At 38.5% G+C, this 23,924-nt stretch overlaps 2 protein-coding genes across 7 annotated transcripts; both read right to left on the bottom strand.

Moving 5' to 3' along the window:
- Positions 1–12: 12 nt before the first annotated feature.
- LOC121594796 (uncharacterized protein K02A2.6-like) lies at positions 13–3,895 on the bottom strand. The gene is made up of 2 exons (XM_041918476.1): positions 2,758–3,895; positions 13–2,619 (listed from the first exon to the last, which is right to left on the bottom strand). The coding sequence occupies exons 1-2, from the start codon at positions 3,123–3,125 to the stop codon at positions 27–29; spliced, it is 2,961 nt and encodes a 986-aa protein (XP_041774410.1). The 5' UTR covers positions 3,126–3,895; the 3' UTR covers positions 13–26.
- A 129-nt stretch (positions 3,896–4,024) lies between these two features.
- On the bottom strand, positions 4,025–21,742 carry LOC121594795. 6 transcript variants are annotated; one of them, XM_041918474.1, is made up of 3 exons: positions 21,655–21,742; positions 16,781–20,460; positions 4,025–16,672 (listed from the first exon to the last, which is right to left on the bottom strand). In XM_041918474.1, the coding sequence occupies exons 2-3, from the start codon at positions 20,451–20,453 to the stop codon at positions 6,156–6,158; spliced, it is 14,190 nt and encodes a 4,729-aa protein (XP_041774408.1). In that variant the 5' UTR covers positions 20,454–20,460; positions 21,655–21,742; the 3' UTR covers positions 4,025–6,155. The 6 variants fall into 6 exon arrangements, with proteins under 6 accessions (XP_041774408.1, XP_041774404.1, XP_041774405.1 ...); XM_041918470.1 differs by lacking the exon at positions 21,655–21,742 and adding an exon at positions 21,084–21,592; XM_041918471.1 differs by lacking the exon at positions 21,655–21,742 and adding an exon at positions 21,117–21,592.
- Positions 21,743–23,924: the final 2,182 nt, after the last annotated feature.

The following is a 23,924-nucleotide window of genomic DNA, read 5'->3' as shown; positions in this document are numbered from 1 at the left end:
GTTGAGAGCGATTCTTTCCTATTGTGCTACCGTGCCAAATCTGCTCCGAATGAAACATCATGCGGCCAACCGTCCTGCACGTACTTATGGACTTTCCGGAGCAAGGGGTCAGTCTGCGTAGCTGTCTCAACGTCTCTAAAACATAAAGGAAATGAGCTAAGCGCATTAATGGCAACTGACCTTAAGTCGTTTTCTAACTCCAGGCTGGCGATGACGTATTCAGCTTCAGGTTTGGCGTGATGATGTATGAGCCGAGATAACACATCGGCGTTTCCAAATGAGCCTGTTGCTACATACTCGATGTCCATGTCATACAGCTGAAGAGTTAGTGCAAACCTCTGCAGCCGGTTTGCTGTGTATGTCGGAATTCCTTTCTTACTGCCAAATATGCGTACCAATGGTCGGTGGTCGGTCTGCAGTGTGAAATGACGACCGTATATCATGGGATGAAATTTGGTTACAGCGAAAATTATTGCCAGTCCTTCTCTGTCGATTTGGCTATAACCAATCTCCGCCTTGCTGAGTGCTCTGGATGCGTGTTGTACCACTTTTAGGGATCCGTCTGGGTACTTGTGGCATAGCGTTGCTCCTAAGCCAACTGATGATGCATCGGCGGACACAACTATGTCGCGCGTTGGATCGTAGTGTGTGAGCAAGAGCTCCGTGGACAAGAGGGCTTTAAATTGGTCAAAAGCTTTCTGACATTCGGGTGTCCACTGGAACACACTTCCGGCTAGCAGCAACTTATCCAATGGGTAGCGCAAGTTACGCATGTTGGGGATAAACTTGGCATAAAAATTTATCGCACCGATGGATGATCGAACGCCTGTTACATCTTTTGGAGCTGGCAAATTTTTGATGGCGTCGATCTTTGCCGGGTCGGGTCGTAGGCCTCGGCTGTCGATGATATGCCCCAAGTAGCGTATTTCCGACTTGTTGAATGCGCACTTTTCACTCCGGATGGTAAACCCATAGTCCCTTATGCGCTTCAGCGTTTCTTCAAGAGCTGCATCATGCTCTTCCTGTGTTTTCCCTCCAACTATTACGTCATCCATGTAAGCAGATACTCCATTTACCCCGGCGAGCATTTTATCCATTATCTGCTGAAAAGCACCAGGGGCCACTTTTATGCCTGGAGGAAGCCTGTTGTAATGGTATAGACCACGATGCGTATTAATTGTCAGCAGGGGTCGGCTCTTTGCTTCTATTTCTACCTGCAAAAATGCATCGGATAAATCAATTTGTGAAAATATTACGCAACGGGCTAGCTTAGAAAAAATGTCCTGGGGTAAAGGAAGCGGATATTCGTGCGGGTGTAATGCTGCATTGAGTCCGGTGCTATAGTCTCCGCAAAGCCGTATTTTGCCGTTCGCCTTTCGAACCACTACGACTGGTGCTGCCCAATCCGAATAGTCGCAGGAACTGATGATGCCTAGATTCTCAAGCCGATCCAACTCTTTATTTACAGCATCTTCCATCGCGTATGCAACCGGACGTTTCGGTCGAAAAACTGGTCTGCTCCCTTGTTGCAGCTCTAGGTGAATTTGTGCCTTGGTGCACAGGCCCGTTCCACTAAAAAGCGAAGGAAATTCTTTCTCCCAGGATCGTGGTTCAGCTGTGGCTATGTGATTGCAATAGCTATCCATCGGGACGGTCCCCAAGCCGAATAGATGAATTAAATCAGCCCCGAACAATGACACATCCGCTTTTGACACGCGAATTGTCGCTTGCTTGGTGGTATTATTAATGCTCACGTTCGCTTCAAACTCACCTTGAAGGCCGAAAACTTCACCAGTAGCTGCTTTCGCTCTTACCTTGGGTGGGTTGAGGTGAGGCTTACCCAACTGCTTCCATAGTTGCTGGTTAATGACAGTGATGTCCGATCCGGTGTCTAGCTGTAGTCGAGCTGGCTTCTCTCCGATGGGTATGCTGACAAATTTCCGCTTCTGCTGCACGCTGCATACGTTGACACGTACTACTCGCGATGACACTGCACGGCGATGATCGAATCGCGGTCGTCCTCTGCGCCGTTGTGACGAGTTGCAGAAACCCTCTCGATGACCTGTACGTCCACAATCTCGGCACTTGTTGGTTCTGTAGGTGCAGTCCCGGGTCCAATGCAGCACATTGGCAGCACCACAAAGCCAGCACAGGGTGCGGGGTTTGGAGGCTTCGTTTCGGGGTGCTGGTTTGGGGTAGCGCTCGTTGTTGGTATTTCGATGCCACTGGCGGTTGTTTCTGGCTTGCACTGCCTGTACTCGCTCACTAGTGTCCGTAGCGATCATAGCGCTATCAGCTTTTACACGCACTAAACGTTGACAATCTGCTGCTAGCTGCTCTAGGGTGGCGTTCTTCCTGTCTTCAATGGCGGCTAACAGTTTCATTCTTATCTCCTGTACGCTTTCGTCCTTTAATCCGCATACGAGGATGAGGCACTTAAAATCTTCCTCCGTCATCGAAGAAAATTCTGCATCGACGCACGCTTTATTAACTCGACAGGTAAATGCTAGCAGATCCTCGGTGCGCGTTTTGGTAATATTAAGACACTTGAAGCGTTTGCTTAATACCGACTCCATTTTGCCGAACAGGACGGTAAGCTTTTCCACCATTTCGTTGAAGCTGAAATCTCGCGGTGCACGCGGTAAAATAAAATTACTAAACCGGGCGTGTTCAGCGGTTCCAAGCTTACGTCCCAGGAGTCGAACCTTGGCGGCGTCATCCAAGCGGGAAGCATCTTCACGAAACAAATCTACATACCGCGTGTACCATGATTCGAATGTTACTCCCGCTTCTGGATCGTACCGGAACTCACTAATATTACCGGCGAGGGCTTCCAGTATCAACTCCGGGTTGCTCGGTTTTGGCACAAATTGCAGATCGGGGGTCGGTGGCTGCTGCTGCTGTTGTTGTTGCACGAGCTGCGATAACAGTTGCTGTTGCTGTGCCATTTGCTGCTGCTGTTGGGCCAATTGCTGTTGTAAAAGCTGCAGCGTTTGCTGCAGCGGCGATGAATCCGATGGCGTGTGCTGCGGTGGCTGGGGGTGAATGAACCCTGTGTTCAGGACCCCATTTTGTGAGAGACGACGTTGCTCCTCGATGATCGGCGTCTCTTCTGGGCTGGACATTCTGCGGCGTTTCCCTACTTGTCGTTGACCGTTTCCACTTAAACTCGTCGCCACTTTTATGTTGTTGTTGACTTGTACTTTATTTTAACAAACATATATATAAAAACGATCAAATGATAAAAGTAAAAGGAATACGGTGCCGCGCGCGCTAGCCACGTCTATTGCTGGTGCAGATAAGATCCCGAGTGTTCGTTACATCGCAGGATCCCCGATCGTAATGGATCATGCACGAGAGAGAGAGAAAGAGACGACTATATTCGCTATACATCGAATGCTGTCAGTTCCCGGAAAGCATCGAGTGTGCGAAGAGGCTGCAGTCTCGGCGGACTGCAACACCAGCGAAATGATAGTGTCCATTCGCGAAGAGCGAAAAAATTACCCGTGCATAAAAAACTGACTTCAACAATATTGAAGTGGCCGCTAATGTGGCTGCAAACCCACCAAACTGATTGTGTTTTGGCTTTGTTTGATGGAACATAATTTTTAGTACAAGAAATTGGTGACGTTTTCGGTATCTTGGTTATTTGGGTTATGAGGCTACTTCCGACAGATACCAACGTCTAGGTTCTACAGCAGTGAATCCGGCAGAACATGCTGTGGGGCAAATTTAGGGTATTGCGTTTGCAGGAAAAAATAGCTAAAATTTGCACTAGAAGCTATGAATTAAACCAATGGACAAATCTCTTCGCGGGCTGGATCTAATGTTGCGTCGGGCCATATTTGGCCCGCGGTCTGGACTTTGCTGGTGCGGGTCGTTTAGTCAAACAGAAGAACTATTGCAGAGATATTTTCTAATATATTCTCGAGTAATGTCATCAAACAAGATTGTACCGAGAAATTAACAACTATTGAAGATTAACACATAACATAATACTTAGCATAAAGGCATCGTTTACTATTCAATTGGGATAAGAATAATATCCATGCGATTATATGTTGAGGATGTCACTTATTTATGTATGATTGTGTACATTAAACAATAGAAGGATAATCGTAAGTACTAACTGTAACTTTTGTTTAGTCGTGAAGACTGCCCTTAACCAGCACAATTCTAATCTTCTTCATGTGTACTTTTAGCATACCGCCATGTGAACTTAACATACATGGCAGTCGTAAAACATAGTTCTGAGAGGATTCTTGCATTTTTCAATTACTTTGCTGTTCGTTTTTGTTCTACAAAGACAATTTAATTTTAATCAGACACAGATTCACAATTCATCTAGCCTTTGTATGTTTCAATCTTTCAATTTCATATATTGATGTTTTGAAAAAAATATTTATACTCTTATCAAGCAAGATGAAACTACAGATTCCGATTTACTAATGTTTATTGATTTTATAACTTTATTTTATACATAAAATATTGATTTATGCCCTTTAGTGTACCTCCACCTAAAGCACGAGACTTAATACATTGTACGATTCGTTATACGCAAATGCTGCCCAAGTTTGCCACACAAATCGTTTAAAATGTTACAGTGATACGTCACGTATCTCTTGCGCCTGATTAGTCCATATTACTTGCCTTCATTGAGATCATTCTTAATTGCATATATTATTAATTAAATTACATACATTTTTCTACAAGTATACTTATGCTCAACTATACATAGTGATTTTTTGCAAGTGCTACATTAATGAAATATTTTATACGATGTTATCTTTACATAAAATGTTTGTGTTTGTTTATTAGTTTCGGTGCAACATTAAATCTTCACACTACTGTGATCACAAACTAGAAGAATCAAACCAAATGCCTCATATCCGATGCACATTCAACATGGTATAACCAAATAAAATCGTTTGTGCATCAAACGTATATACTGTGTGTGAAAGACATTTTTTGGTATTAATTGCAATCCATATTACGTGTCAAACAAATAAAAATGAATCCTAACATCATTCGCCTGCTTGAAGAATTAGCTACAACAAATGCAATATAGTAAAATGAATAAATCGTCAAACAAGTGCAACTTGATGGATTTTTTTCCAGGCTCAAAATCAAATCCACGTCTTACAAAATTTTAGAAGATTCCTGTTTTATTTACTTGAACTAATAAATACGTATCTGTTTTACACATTGATTTCCCTTGCCAAAGCTCATACATTGGGCATGAGTACAGATTTAATATACATGATGAAGTTTATGATTATTCCATATTTTGTTATGTGTTACATTTAGATTGTATTATCTTTAAAAAGTACTGTACAATGTTACACGTGTCATATTCGATACATTTGGAATATAATGTGTTATTACTTATTTCTGTTATTATTTCTATTTCTGAAATGCTTCACCATATCGTGTATACCTTAACGGAAATGATGGAAATATTGCAGTATTGTTTAATTTATAGAAAATAAAATGATTTATAAATCTTTTGTGTGTACTTCTCAATTTTACACCCATGCTTTGTCAGAATATTGATTCTGATATGCAGTAATTTATATTTCTTTCGTATCTACCATTTTTCAACTTTGTTGTGAATTTTTCAAAACTAGCAAACATAAATTTTGTTATCGCGGTAATGTGTGTTAAACTATTATGTGCGACTTGTGGTCGATTAACTAGGACTTAATACCTAAGAATATACAATGTGTTGCTTATGTGTTGCTTTATTCGAAGTAAAAATAATAGTTCATTTTAGTATACATAATACATTTTGCTTTTTCATGATACCATTTACTAACATTCGAAATCTTAGTCATATATTACGTCTCGGTTGTGTAATCCGTGAGTAACCCGATATTGGTGAGGAGAAGAAACTATTAAAAATCGTTCTTCCACGTATATTGTTACATGCTACTGTAAAATATGCTCGGCTTTACAATAACTTCTGATAATTAATGCATCCTTCCAATTTTGATTTAGACAGTCATTGACGCTAAACATCAAAACATTGTTACTGTCACACATTATGTCTACTCTACCGTGAGGCAAATTGCAGTGTATAATACGTAACTGAACATATGAGGACATACTTACTATACTATACTTGTCTAATTAGGGTTTGCTATCATTTTTTTCTTTTACTTTTTACGATTGTTCGTGAATTTTCGACTATCATGTTTTCCTTTAGCATGTGCCAACATCGTTACGAGCTTTTTATGTGAATCGCCCATTATCCAGCCATGTTGCTGCAATTGCTCGTTGCTGGTAGTAGATGTTTCTTCTACTGTTTGCATAGGAATTTTCTGTACTAACAATGAGTTGTCATTTTCAATTTTTGTAAGTAGCTGCTTTTTGCAGCCTGTCTTGCTTGCTGACATTACTGTTAATGACTTTGATCTTTCAACAGTGGCCAAAGAACGCATTTCTTTGCTTGATGAGCTTACTTGCATTTTTTTCAATACAGTTTTATCATTTTGGGGGCTAATAGCACCATCACTGGCATTACCTACATTCGATATTGATTTTGAGCTTTCACATTGTTTCTTTTTACGACCACGTTTGTTCCCTAATGAAGAATTAATGGTGACAGATTTACAATGGCGTCGACGACCAATTTTTTTTTTAATGTCGTCATATTCTTTCGCTCCACCAACAAGATTTTTTCCTTCTACATGTAACTCTTCGTCGCTGCTAGATGACCAATAGTACAACATATCTCCAGCATTTCGCTTACGGCGAGACGTCGTTAACAAAATGCCATTATCATTAGAATTCATCAACGTTGTTTGAAGCTGTTCTATCTTCAAGTTAGCTTCAATATCATTTTCCAATAATTTACTTTTTACCTTCTTACTCTTGATGCTCTGCTCATAGTCACTATCTGGGTCGTAAGCAATGTTTTTCATTTTTTTTGGAGCGGCTTTGCGTTGTTTTCGAGCTGACATCGAAGAAATTTTACAGATGCTCTCTTTTTGTGTAGTTTTTGGTTTTCTCTTACTCTTATTTACTTTCACTGTTTTTGATGGTAGTTTATTACATTTGCTACCATTATTGTTATTGGTGTTATTATTGTTATTATTATTATTTACAGTGTGTGATTTGATGCTTGAATCATGGAGAGCATCAGCTGTATAATACGATTCGTTTATCAGGTGGTTTAGCTCTATTGCATTGTGATCTTTATCTTTCTCACCAGATGAAATTGGCGGTACAGATTCTCTTGGATTATGATGCAATGATGAATTTAGTTTTTGCTTGAACTTGCTTGTTATCGTTTTTGAAGATATTACTACGCTGGATTCTAATGTATGCTCTTCTAGAGATGTTAATTCTAAGGCTAATGAAACATCTTCTGTAGACACATTTGGCGTTTGACAGTTATGGACACTATTATCATTATTACATGTAAGATGAAGTGGTTTATTATTCAACTCTATACTGTGAGTCGTCCCAATGGCTACAACGGGCTTTCGTTTGGTTATATTACAACTTTTACCCATTGTTTCTAATATGACACTTTCCATAACCTTCCGAATAGTGTCATCCGTAACCGCAGTGTCTAATTTGGAAGTTTTTTTTTCATTGAGGGATTGCATTCCCTGTTTCAAACCACTATGCTTTTCGGAGATTTTTTCTGTATTTCGCAGCTGCCTTTCATTTTGACATAAGTCCCTTATAAGTGATGACTGAGTAACGATGGCTTCTTCGGCTAACCTAGAAACAGGACCCTTTATTTTAGACGATATATGGTCATTTACTTCATTATCTTCAGTTATGTTGATTAATTTAATAATGTCGTCAGTTTGAAAGTCTTCAAACTCCTCAGAATCCCACGTTTCCGTTAGATTTTTTTGATGAGCTGCTCTTTGGCGACGTAATCTATCCTCTCCGTTTTTTTTCGATTCGTGCTTTTGTTGCACCACGCGATACTGCTGCCGTGTATTAATATCTTGTTTGGATACTTTGACCTCGATATTATTATCAGAAGTTTCAAATAATTCCGCACAAAACGAACCTTTGTGCAGATTATCATATTCGCTAGCGGATTCATTACTGTTACCTTCACATGATGGATCAGCAGCATTTTTTAATGTGTCGAATAGCTTATCAAAGTCTTTTGCTGGGGACTTGACTGTTGATGACGATTTTGAACTGTTTGCTGCTGTTCCTGCATCCTTTGTCGGCTCGATAATATTTTCTGGAACGCTGATTGATTTTTTTCTCACCCCTGAATCATTTATAAGCTTATCTTTTGCTCCACCCTTCTTAAAGATACGACCCATAATAAGACTTTTTTTCTGAACATCAGCAGTTGTTAATTTTTTTGGCATGGTTTGTTCACTACTGCTGATGCTACTGTTTTTATCGTCTTCTTCTTCTTCTTCTTCTTCTTCTTTTTCTTCTTCTTTTTCTTCTTCTTCTTCACTCATCGTATTTGTACCATAGACAAAATCATCACGATCAGAAAAACTCAAACTTGACATCTGACTATCTTCGTGATCTTCTAACGTAGGGGCTTGAATAGTAGATGAATTGTGCTTTAAGTTTTGCTTGGAGCCCTCTTCCTTTTTCATCAAATTTTGATTCTGTATGGATGTAATAATTTTCTTAGATGAGTAGGACGAAGGTAAAACGCCGTCACATGGAGAGTCTTGAAAAGCATACACATCTTCTCCATCATCGGCAACTGTGCTGAGAGGAGGATTATTTTTATGCATTCTTCTTCGATATGGCCCTGTAACCCATCTGGAGGAAGGTTTTTTTGGCAATTTTGAAGTGTATTCTCGGTTCTTTAAAAAGCCAGTCTTATTTAATTTTACAGATTTTGGCATACTAATGCCGGTACGCCTTTCTGTGATTTTGTTAATTTTCATTTCAATATTGCGTTCGGTTTTAATCGTTTCTAATAATCTTGGAGATGATGCATGTGCTTGATCGTTTGTCATTGAAACCGTTTCAACCAGGGGAAACCTAAGACGCGCTGCAGGGCATGCGTTTCCATTATCTTTAACTGAAGTAGAGATGATTTCTTCGCTTTGTTCTACAATGCCAAATTCTTTGGGGATGTCACCACACAACGCAACATCGGCAAGAGTATCCAAGCGTGACTCTTTGCCAATACTGATACAGTTGTTTGTTGCGTTAGCTGACATCACGGTTAAGCCCGACATTGGTATTGATACTTTGAAATTGTCATATCCTTTCAGTGCTCCTTTAGTTTTAATTTTTGCATTACAGCCATTGTTATTACTACCACTAGCTATACTACCACTAGTACCACTAACCATCGAGGTATGCATCGAGATTTGTGCTGAATCATTTCCTAACTGGTTGGGTATAGCATACGTATGTGTCATAAAATGTACGTTCCCATCTAACTCTCTTTGTTTCTTTTGATTAATTGGTTCTTCTTGAGTAAGAGTGACGTCATTGTGAGTAGTTTCAATTTCGTCCATCACACTACATTTAACGGTCGATGATCGCATCGGATTCTGCTCCATGGATGATGCTAAATTAGTAGAAAGAACAGGAGTTGATGTATTATTCACTCCATTTATGTGAATTATGCTTGACATATCCGAAAGATTCGCTTCATTTGATTTCAAGGTCATGGTGGTTACACTTTTTAACTTATCATTTTCATTAGAATTAGACTCCTTTAGCATTGAACAACATTCGTAGAACAATTTTTCTTCTTGACTGAGTTCTTTTACAGGTTTTTCAGTGTGATCTTTTTTTTTCTCCATCAATGTTTTTGCTAATGAAGGCATTGTTGATAAAGTTGTGGGGACAGCCGTCGGCACCGCAGGAATTCCCAACAGTTTTTCATTTAATTCAATTGATCCTGTATTAATAAGGTTTCCTTGGTTTGTTTTTGTGTCTTGCAGCAAAATATCATTGACCAGGTGCAAAGAATGATCTGGTCCCTGATTTTGTTGAGCCACTAGATATTCTTGTTCTGATAGCTTTGCGATGTGTGACAACGTCATGCGGTGTTTATTATACGCGTCTTGTTTTTTGAATACTTTTCGGCAAAGTTCACAATTGAAAGATTGTATTGGTTTGCTATTTTGCATTTGTGACTTTACTTGTTGGCGTTTAATCTTGCTAGTTGAATGTTTTTGCGACTTTCGCCGTTTGCTTCTTACACCACGATTGCCCAATCTTGATTTGTTGGTTACTGTGGGAATTTCAGTAGAAACACTCATCATGTCTTCATCAAAGGCTTCAGTATTCGTTGTACTTTCATCATCGGCAAACACTGACGTAGCACGTCCTGTAATACACAGCTGTATACTTTTTGGAGGTTTAGCAAACAAATCTGTCGATTGATGTTGAACAGCATTACTACGAGCCGCAAAGCAAGCAAGAGACATGTTATCATCGTCAGAGTAATCAGTTGAACCGTTTGATGAGTTTGTCGTGTTGATGATTGTATTTTCCACTATCTTTTTTATAGCTTTTGGTGATCCGTTCTTATCATTGGAAAATGAAGATAATTTTGTTGGCTTCTGAGTTGATGGTACTGCTGAAGTATCATACAAAGACATTGTTTCGCTCTTTTGATTTTCGAATGCGTTAAAATTTGTCCTATCTATTGTCTTTTTGCATGATTCCTGGTTTGAAGATATTTCTGATGTATTGTTGGAGGGTACTGTTGAAGGATTTACTTTTCTAGGTTTCCGCCTGGAACTGTCTATTAACATAATTTCCTCCTGAATGTTAAAAAGTTTTGAAACAGTTTCTGCGATCTGACTATTTTTCGTTGTTCTTCGTTTTGGAGTGCTGGATTCAATACTGGGTGTGAACTGTAGTAAGGATTCAATTAGAGGTTCCGAGGTGCCATTTAACGGGAGCTGATTGCGACGCTTCCAATCTGTTGGTACTGGAGTTTTAGAGCGGCGGTTGGTGGATTTATTCGATGAAATATCTTTTTTCTTCAAAGTATTTTCCTCCCTGTGCAATGTCGATTTTCGAGGGTTCAGTTCCTCCGAGTTACCCAATCCATGTTCTTGGAATTCATTTGGTATCTGATAAATTGAAGCTCGACGTTTATAAATACGTTTTACTTCATTTCCGATATCATGCAGATGCTCGTCTTCCTTAGGTGTTACTTCCGCCGGAGGGGCGACTATACTATACTTTTCTTGAGAACTTATCAAACTCATAGTTGACCGTACACATAAAGAAGCCCTCCGGGCACTGATTCTTCGCAAAGGAGCTTTTTTTTCTATTACATCAGCTACAGGAGTCTGCTTTTCGTCAATATCTTTTGGTATGTCATCGACAGCACCATATCGGTCTGTTAATTTAACCATGTTTTCTTCTTGCTCCGTAATATTTTTTCCAACATTTTTCACTTGTTTGGCTATGCTTAGTTTTGTTCCATCGGATTTAACCAGACAAAAATCTTCCTCGCGACGTTGCTGTAAAATCCGTCTACGAGGATCACGTGGTTTCATTGTTGTTTCAACGAAGCTCTGCACTAAATCTAGACCCAACTGGCCTTGGCTACGTGTACCTGGCCGAGATGTCAACATAATATCATCTTTAATAGACGAGTTACTTGATTTTGTTTTGTTTTTCCGCTCTTCTTTCTCAACGTACTGAGACAAGTCGCAGTCAACAAAAATCGATTTCCGACGAGACATAATTCTTTTTGGGTCATTTGCTATTAAATTTGTAGTACTGGTATCCAAATCGTCTTTACAAAGACTGTTGTTGTCTCCAGCACGAGCTTTTCCAATTGCTGAATCAGTTGGTTTATGATATTTTAGTGTTGTTGTTTTAAAACCTTGGATGTTGATTTTCTCTGTTTTTTTATTTTGTAAGCAAGCTGCGACCGTTTTCGTCGAATTACATGAATATTGTGTTTTTGACCGGGTTGTCTTACTACCTGTTAACTGTTCGGCCAATGTGTTATTTTCGATGTTGAATTGTGCACAACGTTCATTTGTCGTATTTTTTTCGTTTGCTTTCGAACTAAAGTTGGCCAAACACTTTATATCAGTAGAGGAATATTTTAAAGAATCATATTTTTTTGCGATGAATTCTGGATTTCCTTCTTTTGTCTGGGTGCCTATAACCTTACTAGATGAGGTTGTAATGTTGATAGATATTTCATTCATGGATTTATTATTCGCTTCTTTTACAGATAATTCTGATCGCGTTAGTTCTTTGTCTTTAGTCAGTCGTTTAGAAGAGCAAACTTTCTTTTGTGCAGTGCTTGATGAAGTTATTGTTTTTGATGAATCATGAATTAACAAGTCTGGCATTCGAGGGTTTGATTTACGCTTAGCTAATTGGGGGATTTGTTCAAGAGAAAATTTTACATCTGGCGTTTCGCATGTTAAATCATGCAACAGCTTAAGATCATCCAATCTCGATTTATCAACTTCTTTAAAGCTTTCCAACAACTGGTCTGAGAGTATTGATGCTAGTTCATTTTTTCGACGTTTACGTATAATTTTGGTCGGAGATGCTTTTACCTGGCTAACAAATGCATCAACAGAACTCTCTTCCTGCGTTTCTTTGACCCCGTCAATAGACCTAATATTGCTAGGAACCTTTATCGATGGTGTAAGAACAGCTGGTTCTATCTCATTAGTCAATAGTGCATGTTGTTCTTTGTCAACATTTGGTTTTGAATGTTGTAACGTACAGCCAGATTGTATCGAAGAGTTCTGTTTTTCTTGTTCTATGTGGTTAGTTTGTTGATTGTAGTCTATGTGTGTGTTTTGGGGCATTTTAGTTATTTCTTTTCGTTCTTCCTGTACCATTGTTGGTGTAATAACTGTACTACTCTGCAGCTGATGATAAATCTCGATACTCTTATTGGCTATTGTTTTGCAATGTTTTACAGGTGCAATAACGTTTGTTTTTGATAAAATATCGGTTTCGAGCGAACATGCTTCTTTTATGGTTTGATTTTCCTTTTTTTTGGGATTCGACCCGCTAGCGGAGTTGGAAGGATTGTTTAGATTAATCTGTGGAATTATAGTAATTTCACCGATTGTATGGTTCATTTGTTCGTCTAAAATGTTTAAATTATTCGATTTTTCTATCACAGTATCAATTGGAGCATTTTGTATTTTAACTCCTTCCTGTTCGTTTTCTTTTTCACTTACAATTCGTGTGTCTTTTTCATGCATCATTTTATCCAAAATTGACTGATTCCAAATTTGTTCCATCAGCGCTTTTCTTTGCAAATCAGCTACAGACGCCCTACGTTTCATTATGCGACCACCGCTTTTACTCATTCCAGACGAAGCATTTGATTTAATAGCCATATTTGATGGTCTTGTTTCTTCAGTTCTCATACATAATGCAGTGTTTGTTTTAGACACTTGTTCAATTTGTTTTGATAATCCATTTATGTTTGAATTCGTAGGCATTGGAAAAGAAATAAAATTCGAATTTTCTTCGACAGTTTTGTTGTAATCTTTTGTATGCATTGGAGAGGGTTGTATGGATAACTGTTTCGTATTCACACACTGTGAATCTTTTTTCAACGCTAGTCCAGTTGATAATACTTCACTATGTGTAGGTTGAAAAATTTTTTCCAACAAAGCTGTAGAGGATGCTGCCGTATCTGGTATTTTCAACGGCGGTATCACTGGAGGTTGAAGATGTGCTGGAAGTTTAATAGAAGCAAGTCGCTGCACATTGAAAGGCTCTAACATTTGTGTTGTCGTTACTGGCAATAAACCAGGCGTAACAAAGGATAACGACATAGACGATAACAATTTAGCGTTATTGGATATTGCTGATGAGGCTGCAGTAATTGCAGATGGATGTGAATGGATCAAATGTTTAGTCATACCATCGCGATTAGGTTCTACGGATGGTACAGGCAATGGTACAAACACGCTTTTACGACGTGCACGCTTTGTGGGATGTGCTGCCTGACTGAGCGATGGCATGGGGACTTGCGGTATAATTAGTGTTGTAACAGGTTGAGTTATTTTTTCCACTGATCCAACCATACGCCCGATTCCGCTCATTGATGTTGTATGTAATGGTGATAGTGCAATTGATGGTGATTTACAAGGTGGATTTGTTGATTTGGTCGTCAAATTTATCAATGCTTTGCGTGATGGCAAACAACCTGATGAAACCACTTGATTATGATCAGGAGTCAAATCAACGGTTTGTTGCAGATTTTCAATATCCGATATTCGCTTATGATGAGGTGTATTCGATTCAGTAATAGTAACAGATATATGATTTTCTCCGCATAATCCTCCGCCAGATATCGAGTCTGAGGTGTTAGATGTCGGCACTAAATGGTCTTTAGTTAATTCAGAGCGTCGTGGAATAACATTTGCATCAGTATATTTACCTGTGACTTTCAAGTGATTTGAATCAGATTTATATTGAACAAATGAACTACAGTTGGGCAAAGGCTTTGTAAAATGAGTAAGATTGCTGGAGGTGCTATTAAAATTTGAACCTTGCGTTACAGATGTCAAAGCTTCCATTGTTAAATCAGTTGCACTACTTTCCGACATCATCGGTTGAACCGGTACTGGACGTTGACGTGCTACAATTGTCACAGATGGTGCTTCCTTAGTGATAATTGGCCGTGCTTGTTTATATTCCACTCTCTCGATTATTAGCCCTGGTGGTAGTTTTAACGATGGTATATTACCACCACCCACATTAGATGGTATGGTATTGACGGTATCTAATATAGTAGGTGGCACCACCTTTAATTTATTCACATTTTGTGGATACATATTTGTCGTAATTTCAATCGAGCGATTTATATTTTGGGAACACGATACAATTACTTGTTTTAAATGATTAGTTTGGAGTGTTGTCGAAGTAGAATTTGATGAAATCAAAGATTCATGTTGAGACTGCGGCACTGTCATATTCAAAATGTTACTATAATCTTTTGTCTGTGCCTCATTCACCCGTTCAACAAGGCCGTATTTGGACAAATTTAAGGGTTCGTCAGATATGTGTTCTTCTCCTAAATTCAAAACAGACTGTCCCAGTGACATCGCTGCGGGTAGCACATGCGATAGGGATCCCACATCATTAGATTTTACATGGTTATGATGATTTTTTGAGTGTAATGAAATTATGGCTGGGCTATTACTGTTCGACAACATTGAAGAATTATTGGAAAGATCATTTGCAGCCACTGGAAGCGATGAGTATATCGAAGAATATTGTGTCTTTGTCTTGCAACTTTCGGCTCCCTTTGGTTTGTTTGAGAATTCATCAGAAGCTATTGTAGAAGTATTTGATTTGATTGGTTGGACAAGATTTAAAACAGATAAAGAATCGTTCAGTTTGTTTTGCGGTGTTTCAACGCTATTAATAACATCGTTTTCATTGTTGAAAAAATCTACTCCTAATCGTTCTGAAAGTTTTCCCGTAAGCATCGCAATACAATCGTTTAATTTTTTCTTCTTGCTTTTGCATGCCATTGGTTGATTACCTAATTGTGTAGTAAATGGTTTACTAGGTTCTAAAACTGTTGCAACTGAGGACAATGTCTCTGGGATTATAATTTGTGAAAAGGTAATGATAGCATTATTTTTAATGGGTGTGGATGGAGGATCTTTCAAGTGTTGGTTTTTAATCGGTTGGGTTGGCGTTACTTGCAATGGATTGCATGGATTATTCAAAGAGTTTTCAGATTCAATCGTTACAACAGTTGGAACTCGTTCATTAATTTTAATAGACTGGTCTACTTTTTTGTCTGTATCATTGTTCTGATTAGAGGATCTATTTTTTTCTAATGAAGCTTTTTTTGACATTGTTTCCATGTTGTTTTTTTCAGTTCTATTTTTGCATACTTTTGCTTCTTTTCCTGGATCATCCAAAATTACAAATCCATTTTCATCCAATGCTTCATCTTTATTTTTCAATGAATTTTCATTCAAAATGCTATTTTTGTTAATCTCGTTATTCGCCCTGCCTAATCGCAAGGAATACTTGCGATTGCATATTGATCTCGATACCGGTAGCAAACGTTTCCCAGTACTACGCAGAATTCGATGATGGCCGTTGGAAGTGGTTATTCTAATAATTTGACGCTGGCTATGTTTCCACAACATCATTCTATTCTTATTAATCAGCCCTACACGATTAACCTTTTTCATTTTTTTCCCTTTCAATTTAACTGAATTTTCTCCGCGATTAGAAAAATCGTTTAAACTTCTTTTATGATTCGCTACACCTAAAGTAGGTTGAAACATAGTATTATGTTTTTTGCGCATACTTTGTTGTGTTTGTTTAGTCGAGACATGCATCGTGTTGTTCATAGAAGGCAGTACAGCCACACTTTTCTTAGATCTCAATTTTGTAGAATCTTTTTCCCGTTTTGATAAAGAAATTGAAGATGTTATTTTTTTAGTGCCATCAATACTATTACCATTCGTAACTGCAACATTCTTCAATGCAGTAGATTGAACAGCTACATGCTCACCACAAACTGCTGATGGATGTTTTACTACAGCATCATTTTTCTCAAGTTCGCCTTGGCCTTTTACCTTTGGAGTTACTACCATTGCTTCAGAACAAAACTTTTTTGCTGGTGTCATAGATCGTTTGATGATTTGTTTCGTTGTTTGCAAATTTATCTGTCGGGAAATCCGTTTTGCTGGAAGATTTGCAAGTAGCCTTTTCACTATGTCACCTGCAAGAATTGAAAAATATATCAGTTTTTTACAATAACACGTGAAATTCTGAAAATCCTTGCCTAACGTGCAATGGTGGCAAAAAACAATATGTTTTAAATACTTACTATCGTTTTCTTTTCGTTTAGGTGACTTATTATATTTTTGTGATCCATTCGATGTGGAAATTTCATTATCGATCACGGAACCACCACTGCTAATGCTACTGGTACTTGTATTGGTGTTCTTATAACTGCTACCGTTGACACTACAACTGCTACTAGAGCAGCTGTCTTTACTGCTAATGATGATAGTTCTAGATACTGCACCTACGCTCAAACTACCCTTTTCATCCACTAAAGAAGGTAGCGGAGTGACAACTGCTGATTCCTCTTTTCCCACAGCATTCTGATGATGTTGGGCTATTCGCGGCACTGTTAACAAAGACGATGCACAATTTCCGGCGCTTCTATTGCCACCCCTTCTCCGTTTAGCACGACGATATTTCATCCGTTTTTTCGCTTGTAGCCAAACGTAATCATTGGAACAGTGGAGTATATGTGCATACAACACTATTTGATTCTGACATTCCTTTTGACATTTACTGCAAGTCACTGAGCGAATACCGATTCCTTCATTTTCAACATCATGATTTGCCAAATCGTCAAATTTTGTAAGCGTATTCGTAACGTTCGAACAATTATCCATCAGAGTGACCACTGAACTATTCGTTGAGTAACGATACGAAGAAGACGATGCGATGGTTGATGTGGAAAACGAGGTAGCTTCATTCGACGAGGAATCTTCGTTCTTAATTTCGGCAGGATTGTTTATTCTAAACTCCCCTTTGTGTTGAGAATTCGAGCCGAACATAGAACTATTCAAAAATAATTCGCTATTGCTCAGTCGCACAAAGTATAAATGATGCATGGCCAGTGCCATAAAAGGAACGAAAAAATGCTTGTACAATCTCTTTTCAATGAGTTCTCTTCCGACTATCTCATAAAAGGTGGAATGTACATGAGGATGTCGAAAAATACGATGCTCTTCTACTTGTTTAATAGAATTAAACTTTGCACCACAGCCATAACAAATGTAACATCTTGGTCGAGCCCATTCTCCACTTAACACGACACGAGTTTGTAGATCGTTTCTGTTAAGCTGCATAAGTTGCAGATTTTGCAGAAAATCCAAACTTTTGGATTCTTCACTGGAGTTTTTCTTATCTGTCCAAGATACAAGCGATGAACTTTCTTCTCGCGATACAGTGTCATTAGGAAGTTGATCGTCTACAAAACAAGTTTCTTCTGTCGTTTTGTCTTGAACTCTTGGTTCAATTTTTATTATTCGCTGTTCATTCTGTTCTAAATCTATTTGCGGTAATGATCGTGCATCCAATAGGCAATCCAATTGTTCGACCATTGCTCTTTTTTCGTTCCGCAAAATAGCCCCAACATCCGCTACTGTTATCGAATGTCCTTCGTCAGATATCCCAAATTTTGTTTTCGATAATTGAAGCTGTTTTCGACTATCAATCGATCGTTGATGCTGAAATAGCTCATGTTTCGTACGCATGGTCAATTGAGTCCACATGTCAAGCTTTGAGAGATCGCGCAATCCTATTGTAGGCTGCTTGATTTTTTTTACGATTCGCCCATTTTCATTCACGTAAGTGTATTTCTTAACAAAGTCCCATTTCCACTTCCATGAATTCTTTGTGACTGGTTTCTTTGTTTTCACTGACGAAGCCGATGATAAAGATATTATGGATGAGTTAGTCGTCGTTTGGGTCGGTTCCGGACCATACTGTTCTACCGTTAACAAAGTAGGAAACATGGCTGAGATAGCCGGTAGGTTTGTTGCCTCATGAATTTTACTATCGCTTGATACTGGACTCTTGACAACTGTTGATCTCACAGTTGGTATAACAGCAACTGGACTCGTCGGGCAAGGCGCATTGGGAGTTAGAGCTTCTAATTTACCATCTAAATGGCAACAAAGATTATTTTTCACATTTCGGGTAACATTATCGTAGAAATCTTCATCAAAAACGCCACTATTGTTGACTTGCAATAAGTTGTTCCCGTTACACGAATTACTTCCTGTGCTAGCTGTATTGTTTCCCCAATCATTATTGCTCGCAAAAACACTACTATTTGTACCACGGGTAAAAATTCCAACCGACACATCACTAGATGATCCTGTGTTTAAAACAGCAATATTCGCGAGGGCTGCAACATCTGATCCCTTTGCTAATGTTTTATTCGATTCCGTAGTTTCGGTCAGCGAAGGATCGCAAACTACGGAATTGGCGGTCAACGAGGAACGAATCGTTTTCAATTTTATTATTTTATTGTAGCAATTCTGGAACGACTGTCCTTCTTCATTTGCCGTTCCCAGGCTCTTTTTTTTTGCTGCAAATTTCGCACATGCTGGAACTGTTGTAGAATGTATTGATTGTGTCGTAGATGTTGATGAAGTAGCAGATGGCAAAAGTGTGACATTGGCAGACGACGAGGCTGCAGCCATAAGACGACGGCTTTGGCGTGGTAATCTATGCTGTGTGATACCCAATCGAGAAAGAAGCATGGGTTCAGAATTTCGTCTTAGTAAACGTTCCGATTTTTTGAAGGCCTTTGTCTTTGATTTGTTACTATCGGTAACCTTTTGTGGTGGAGGAGCCGTAGAATTACGTAGCGAAGATCGTAGACAAATGTTTTGAGCTGCTAACTCTGACTTAATATTGCTGTTTGACAGGCTACTGGATACTGAATGACGAACCGAGTTAAACTCCACCTGATCATTAATTTCACTGTACACACCTGTTTTAAGCATTTTAATGTTAATAGCATTCGTGACAAGATGTTCTGAATGTTGAGAAGTATTGTTTTGGGTATGACTGAAGGCTTTAAGAGCAGCTTTTGATTTTGGGCGCCTAGTGGTGGAAGATGGATGGAAAGCATCCATGTGAGCGTCTCGTGCAGCATCATTCGGAAAACGCATAGTACAACGCTCACAAGCATAATAGCGGTCTGAATGAGCTGATATTAGATGTTTAAATAATGTTTGTAGATCGTCTGATATCAGGTTTAACGCCTTACTTTTATGGCAAAAATTGCAACAAGTCGAAACGTCTGATCCATTCGCTAATGTTGATAGTACACGGGCACTACTTCGTCGTTCTTTTGCTATTCGATGAATCCGGTCCGTGTGCTTGATCATCAGTTTATGGTTACTAAAACTTCGATCACAATACAAGCATAACACTTTGTACGCGATGTTGTTCGTAGATGGCACATCTTTTACATTGTCCAAATCTACTGCAAAGCTATTGATTTGATCCGGTTCTTCTGGAATCGAGTCTATATCTATCAAAGTAGTAGCTATATGATCAGATCTTTTTTTCATATTTTTTAACGATCCTATTATTGACTCTAGTCGGTTCAACGGCAAGCGACAAATGATACTGGTATTAGAAGAGTCTTCTAATGCCGACATTCTTTTTTCACTGCTCTCAAAACCGCGCATATCCCGTCGATTGATCAAACGTGGGGAGGTTGTAGCATCAACAATATCAGAACGATTTGAAGACAAAAGACGGTGCGAGGTCCTGCGTTCACTTTGGATATCTGGAACTTTCAGTGCAGTACTTTTAGCTGGTGATGCTGATCGTTCGCTGTTAGAAGTAGAAGCATTTTCTCGTAGGCTGCATAAGGACTGCACCTTGATAATCTCTTGTAAATTGCTGTGTTCAGCCGTTACATCCGACTGCCCGTGTTCATCATTGAGGAAGCGTATCATTTTTTCTCTGAAAAAAAACAGTATATATATATATATATATATATATATATATATATATATATATATATATATATATATATATATATATATATATATATATATATATATATATATATATATATATATATATATATATATATTATATGTAATCTTCATATATTACCGTGCCAAATTAATTTGACAGTTTCCAAATCTTATAAAAAATTCTCGAATATTAAAATATTAAACTATGTTGCAATAGTAATCATCTATTACAAAAAAGGTGTAGTTTTGGTAACTATCATTGGTATGCTGTTTGTTAAAATGTATGTACGGCAATTCAATGACGGTCGTAGCACTACAAACTACACAAATATCCGATTACTCGATCAACATCAATTTACGAGTGAAACAATTTATTTTCACTGATCTTTAATTCAAAAAAAATACACACACACTCACGCACGCGCGCACATACACATATACACAGAAAGATATACCCTTTATCGCAATTTGTTCACTTCATTTAATAATCCTTATTTAGGAAGACTACCAAAATTCAACAGTGACAATTTACAACAAGAATGAATTCCAATAGCACATCCTATGCGGAATATGAAATAACATCCTTCAAATTATGCATATACATACATTATCATGCATTATGAACTTATCGTCACTTACAACTTCACTTGTAGGTAATGTTTGGTTTTACTTTTAAAGCTGTTTTCTGTACTGCCACAAACATTTCGTAGCAATACTTTTTCAAGTCCTTACACTGCCAATTTTTTTCGTATAACTTTGCTTTTACTCGAATGAATATTATGAAATTTTTAATTTGATAAAACAAAAAGCAATTATGGTGTGGTAGATTTGGTCACATACGAAGATTACTTCATTCCGTATTGGTTACGGTAGCAGCAAAGATAAAGTTTTTTGTGTAGAGATTATAACATGTTTTTAATCTTTAAATTAATTTCACTCTTTTCACAAATGTATCTCACAAAATGGTAAGTGACTTTTCTTTTAAGCAACAAAACACAATTTTATCTCCAACTCTTGTCTATCTTCTTGTTTAATTATTTCACGATGAGCAAATCAGAGGCCATCTTGGTTTTCTTTTATAATACTCGACTGTGGTGTGTGTACCAGTTTCGATACAGATCACAGTGGTAAAATAGGACATATACTAGAACTTGTATGACATAATTGTTAAACTTACCGTGCAAATAGACGTAGAGGAGAAACTCCCTCCGCAAAATTTTACAAAAGTAGCTCAATTTTGTAAACAGAGCTATTCGCATCACGTAAAATTGCTGTTTCATTCAGAGCTGACAGCTCTACAGGGAACTCCCTCTAATCTGAGATTTTTTAGGTTATCCTCTGCGTGGGTTTTTAAATACAGGCGGTCCCCGAGATACACAGTTAATGGGGACCGAAAACGGCCGCAAAATCAGGGTGTGTTTATTTAGCAGGTGAATTATTAGCGCGTTTGCCGGGCGCCATCATTGAGTATTGTTATGTCAAATCGCATACAATTTTCTATACCCCGCTCCAGCCCTTCCCGATTATAATACCGGAGCACCAAGGACCGTAAAGATATCAGGTCAAGTTATAAGCCCGTTTTGACAGCCAGGTGGAAGAAGAATCGACGAAGAAAACTGACAGTTAGTTTTCCGAGTTTGGCGAACGCTTCTTGTTCTCGAAGGAAAATTTCCATTTTAAATCACGGGCTGTGTTCTAATAAACTAAAATATTCACCCAAATTGATCTCCACCAAATATTGACCATGCAAAACGTAAACAATCCATCAATACATATGCAAGCGGAAAACCATCTGTCAAAATCGGAGCCCAGGGGGGGGGGATCGCCAAAAGCGCTATAACTACACCTCATTATATATTCCACCTTGCGGAGCACCCAGTATTGTTTTGTCAAGTCGTGAAATGTCAATTTGCTCTGAAGCACTTCTCCTCCTAATATCCATACACCTTGCGCAAAATACGCGGTTTTCTAAATTTGACCGTATTAATACACGATGCGCAATCTCAGATTGCGCATATATTCGTTTTATCAAAATATATGTCATTTCGCGTAGCCAACCCTGAGCTATAAACGTCATTTCCATACAATTTCAGATTGCGCCAAGATTGCGCATAAATTTTCAAGATTATATGTCCGAGATATATAAATTTTTTTGACAGATAATTATATCAAACCGACCCGTTTGACAGATAAATATATGCGCAATCTGAGATTGCGCATCGTCTATTGCTACGGTGACAATTCTTTGAGCAAATTGTACTGATTTGACACATCAATTGTAAATTGCCAAATAATTTCCGTTTTGATCAAATGTTAAAAACAATTTCAAATTGTTCAAAACTGTTATATTCAGTCAGTACCGTATCAATTAATTCATAAAGTGACTAAAACCGCCTCCTACTTGCAAAATTACACGAAAACTAGTGATATTTTAGCTGGAAATCACGAGATTCGACTTACGCGGAAATTCGAGTTACGCGGTATTGTGCGGCCGCTTTCGGTCCCCATTAAACGTGTATCTCGGGGACCGCCTGTACATGCATTGCTTAACATATTATTACAAAATTAGCGAATAATCGAAACCAAAATCCTTTATTGTATGTATTACCTACCCGGGTAGGTGGTTATAGAAGTAAGGGCTAAAAGTTGATTTTATTTTTTGAAGCACATTTAAAAAAATTAAAAAAATCTGAATTTTTTACCACTTTTTTGAAACATGTTGTGTTTCTCTAGGCATTCTAATTTTTTTTGGATCGATTCGATAATCCAATAAAAAGTTATCATAAAAAGAATAAGCTAAACATACCCGGGTAGGTTGTTATATAAATGAAGGTTAAAGTAGAGTCATTATCCGATGTACAGTTTGTTCCCGAGTTAGGGAACGGTCAGAACCTCGCCGCATGCGATTTTGCCGCATGTGGCAAGAAAAGAGTTTTCTCGATTTTCTAGCTTTTCAAGATATAATATTGATATTTTGTTGGTTCTTTATAAAGATAATCATTTTTTTATATGATTTTAGACATTTGACATCTGAAATAAAATCGCATGCGGCGATGCGGCAATATCAGGCCGAAAATACACGGACCGGAATTTCGCGGCCGCGGAATTCCGCCTGCTGTCAAACCCATATACAAAGTGTCAACGGCAACTTTCCCGAACTGTCATAGCCATACATTTTTTAGCAAGCGGAATTCAGCGGCCGCGAAATTCCGGTCCGTGTATTTTCGCCTCAAATGATTTTGATTTTGCCGCATCGCCGCATGCGGCAGATTCGCAGGTGCTGTCATTAACGTTAAATCCCATACAAAAGCTTGCGGCAAAATCGCATGCGGCGCAGTTCTGACCGCTGCCTTACGCGGTTTCTGCGTTCCGGACGAATCCGCGTAACTCGAGTATCCGCGTAGGTCGAATTTCACGTTTTTTGACTGGAATACTATTGATTACCCG

The sequence above is a fragment of the Anopheles merus genome, chromosome 2L (assembly GCF_017562075.2).
Source record: "Anopheles merus strain MAF chromosome 2L, AmerM5.1, whole genome shotgun sequence".
In the NCBI taxonomy this organism is placed as follows: Eukaryota; Metazoa; Arthropoda; class Insecta; order Diptera; family Culicidae; genus Anopheles; species Anopheles merus.
Note: the sequence above shows the minus strand (reverse complement) of the source record. Positions and strands in the feature narration are given on the sequence as shown.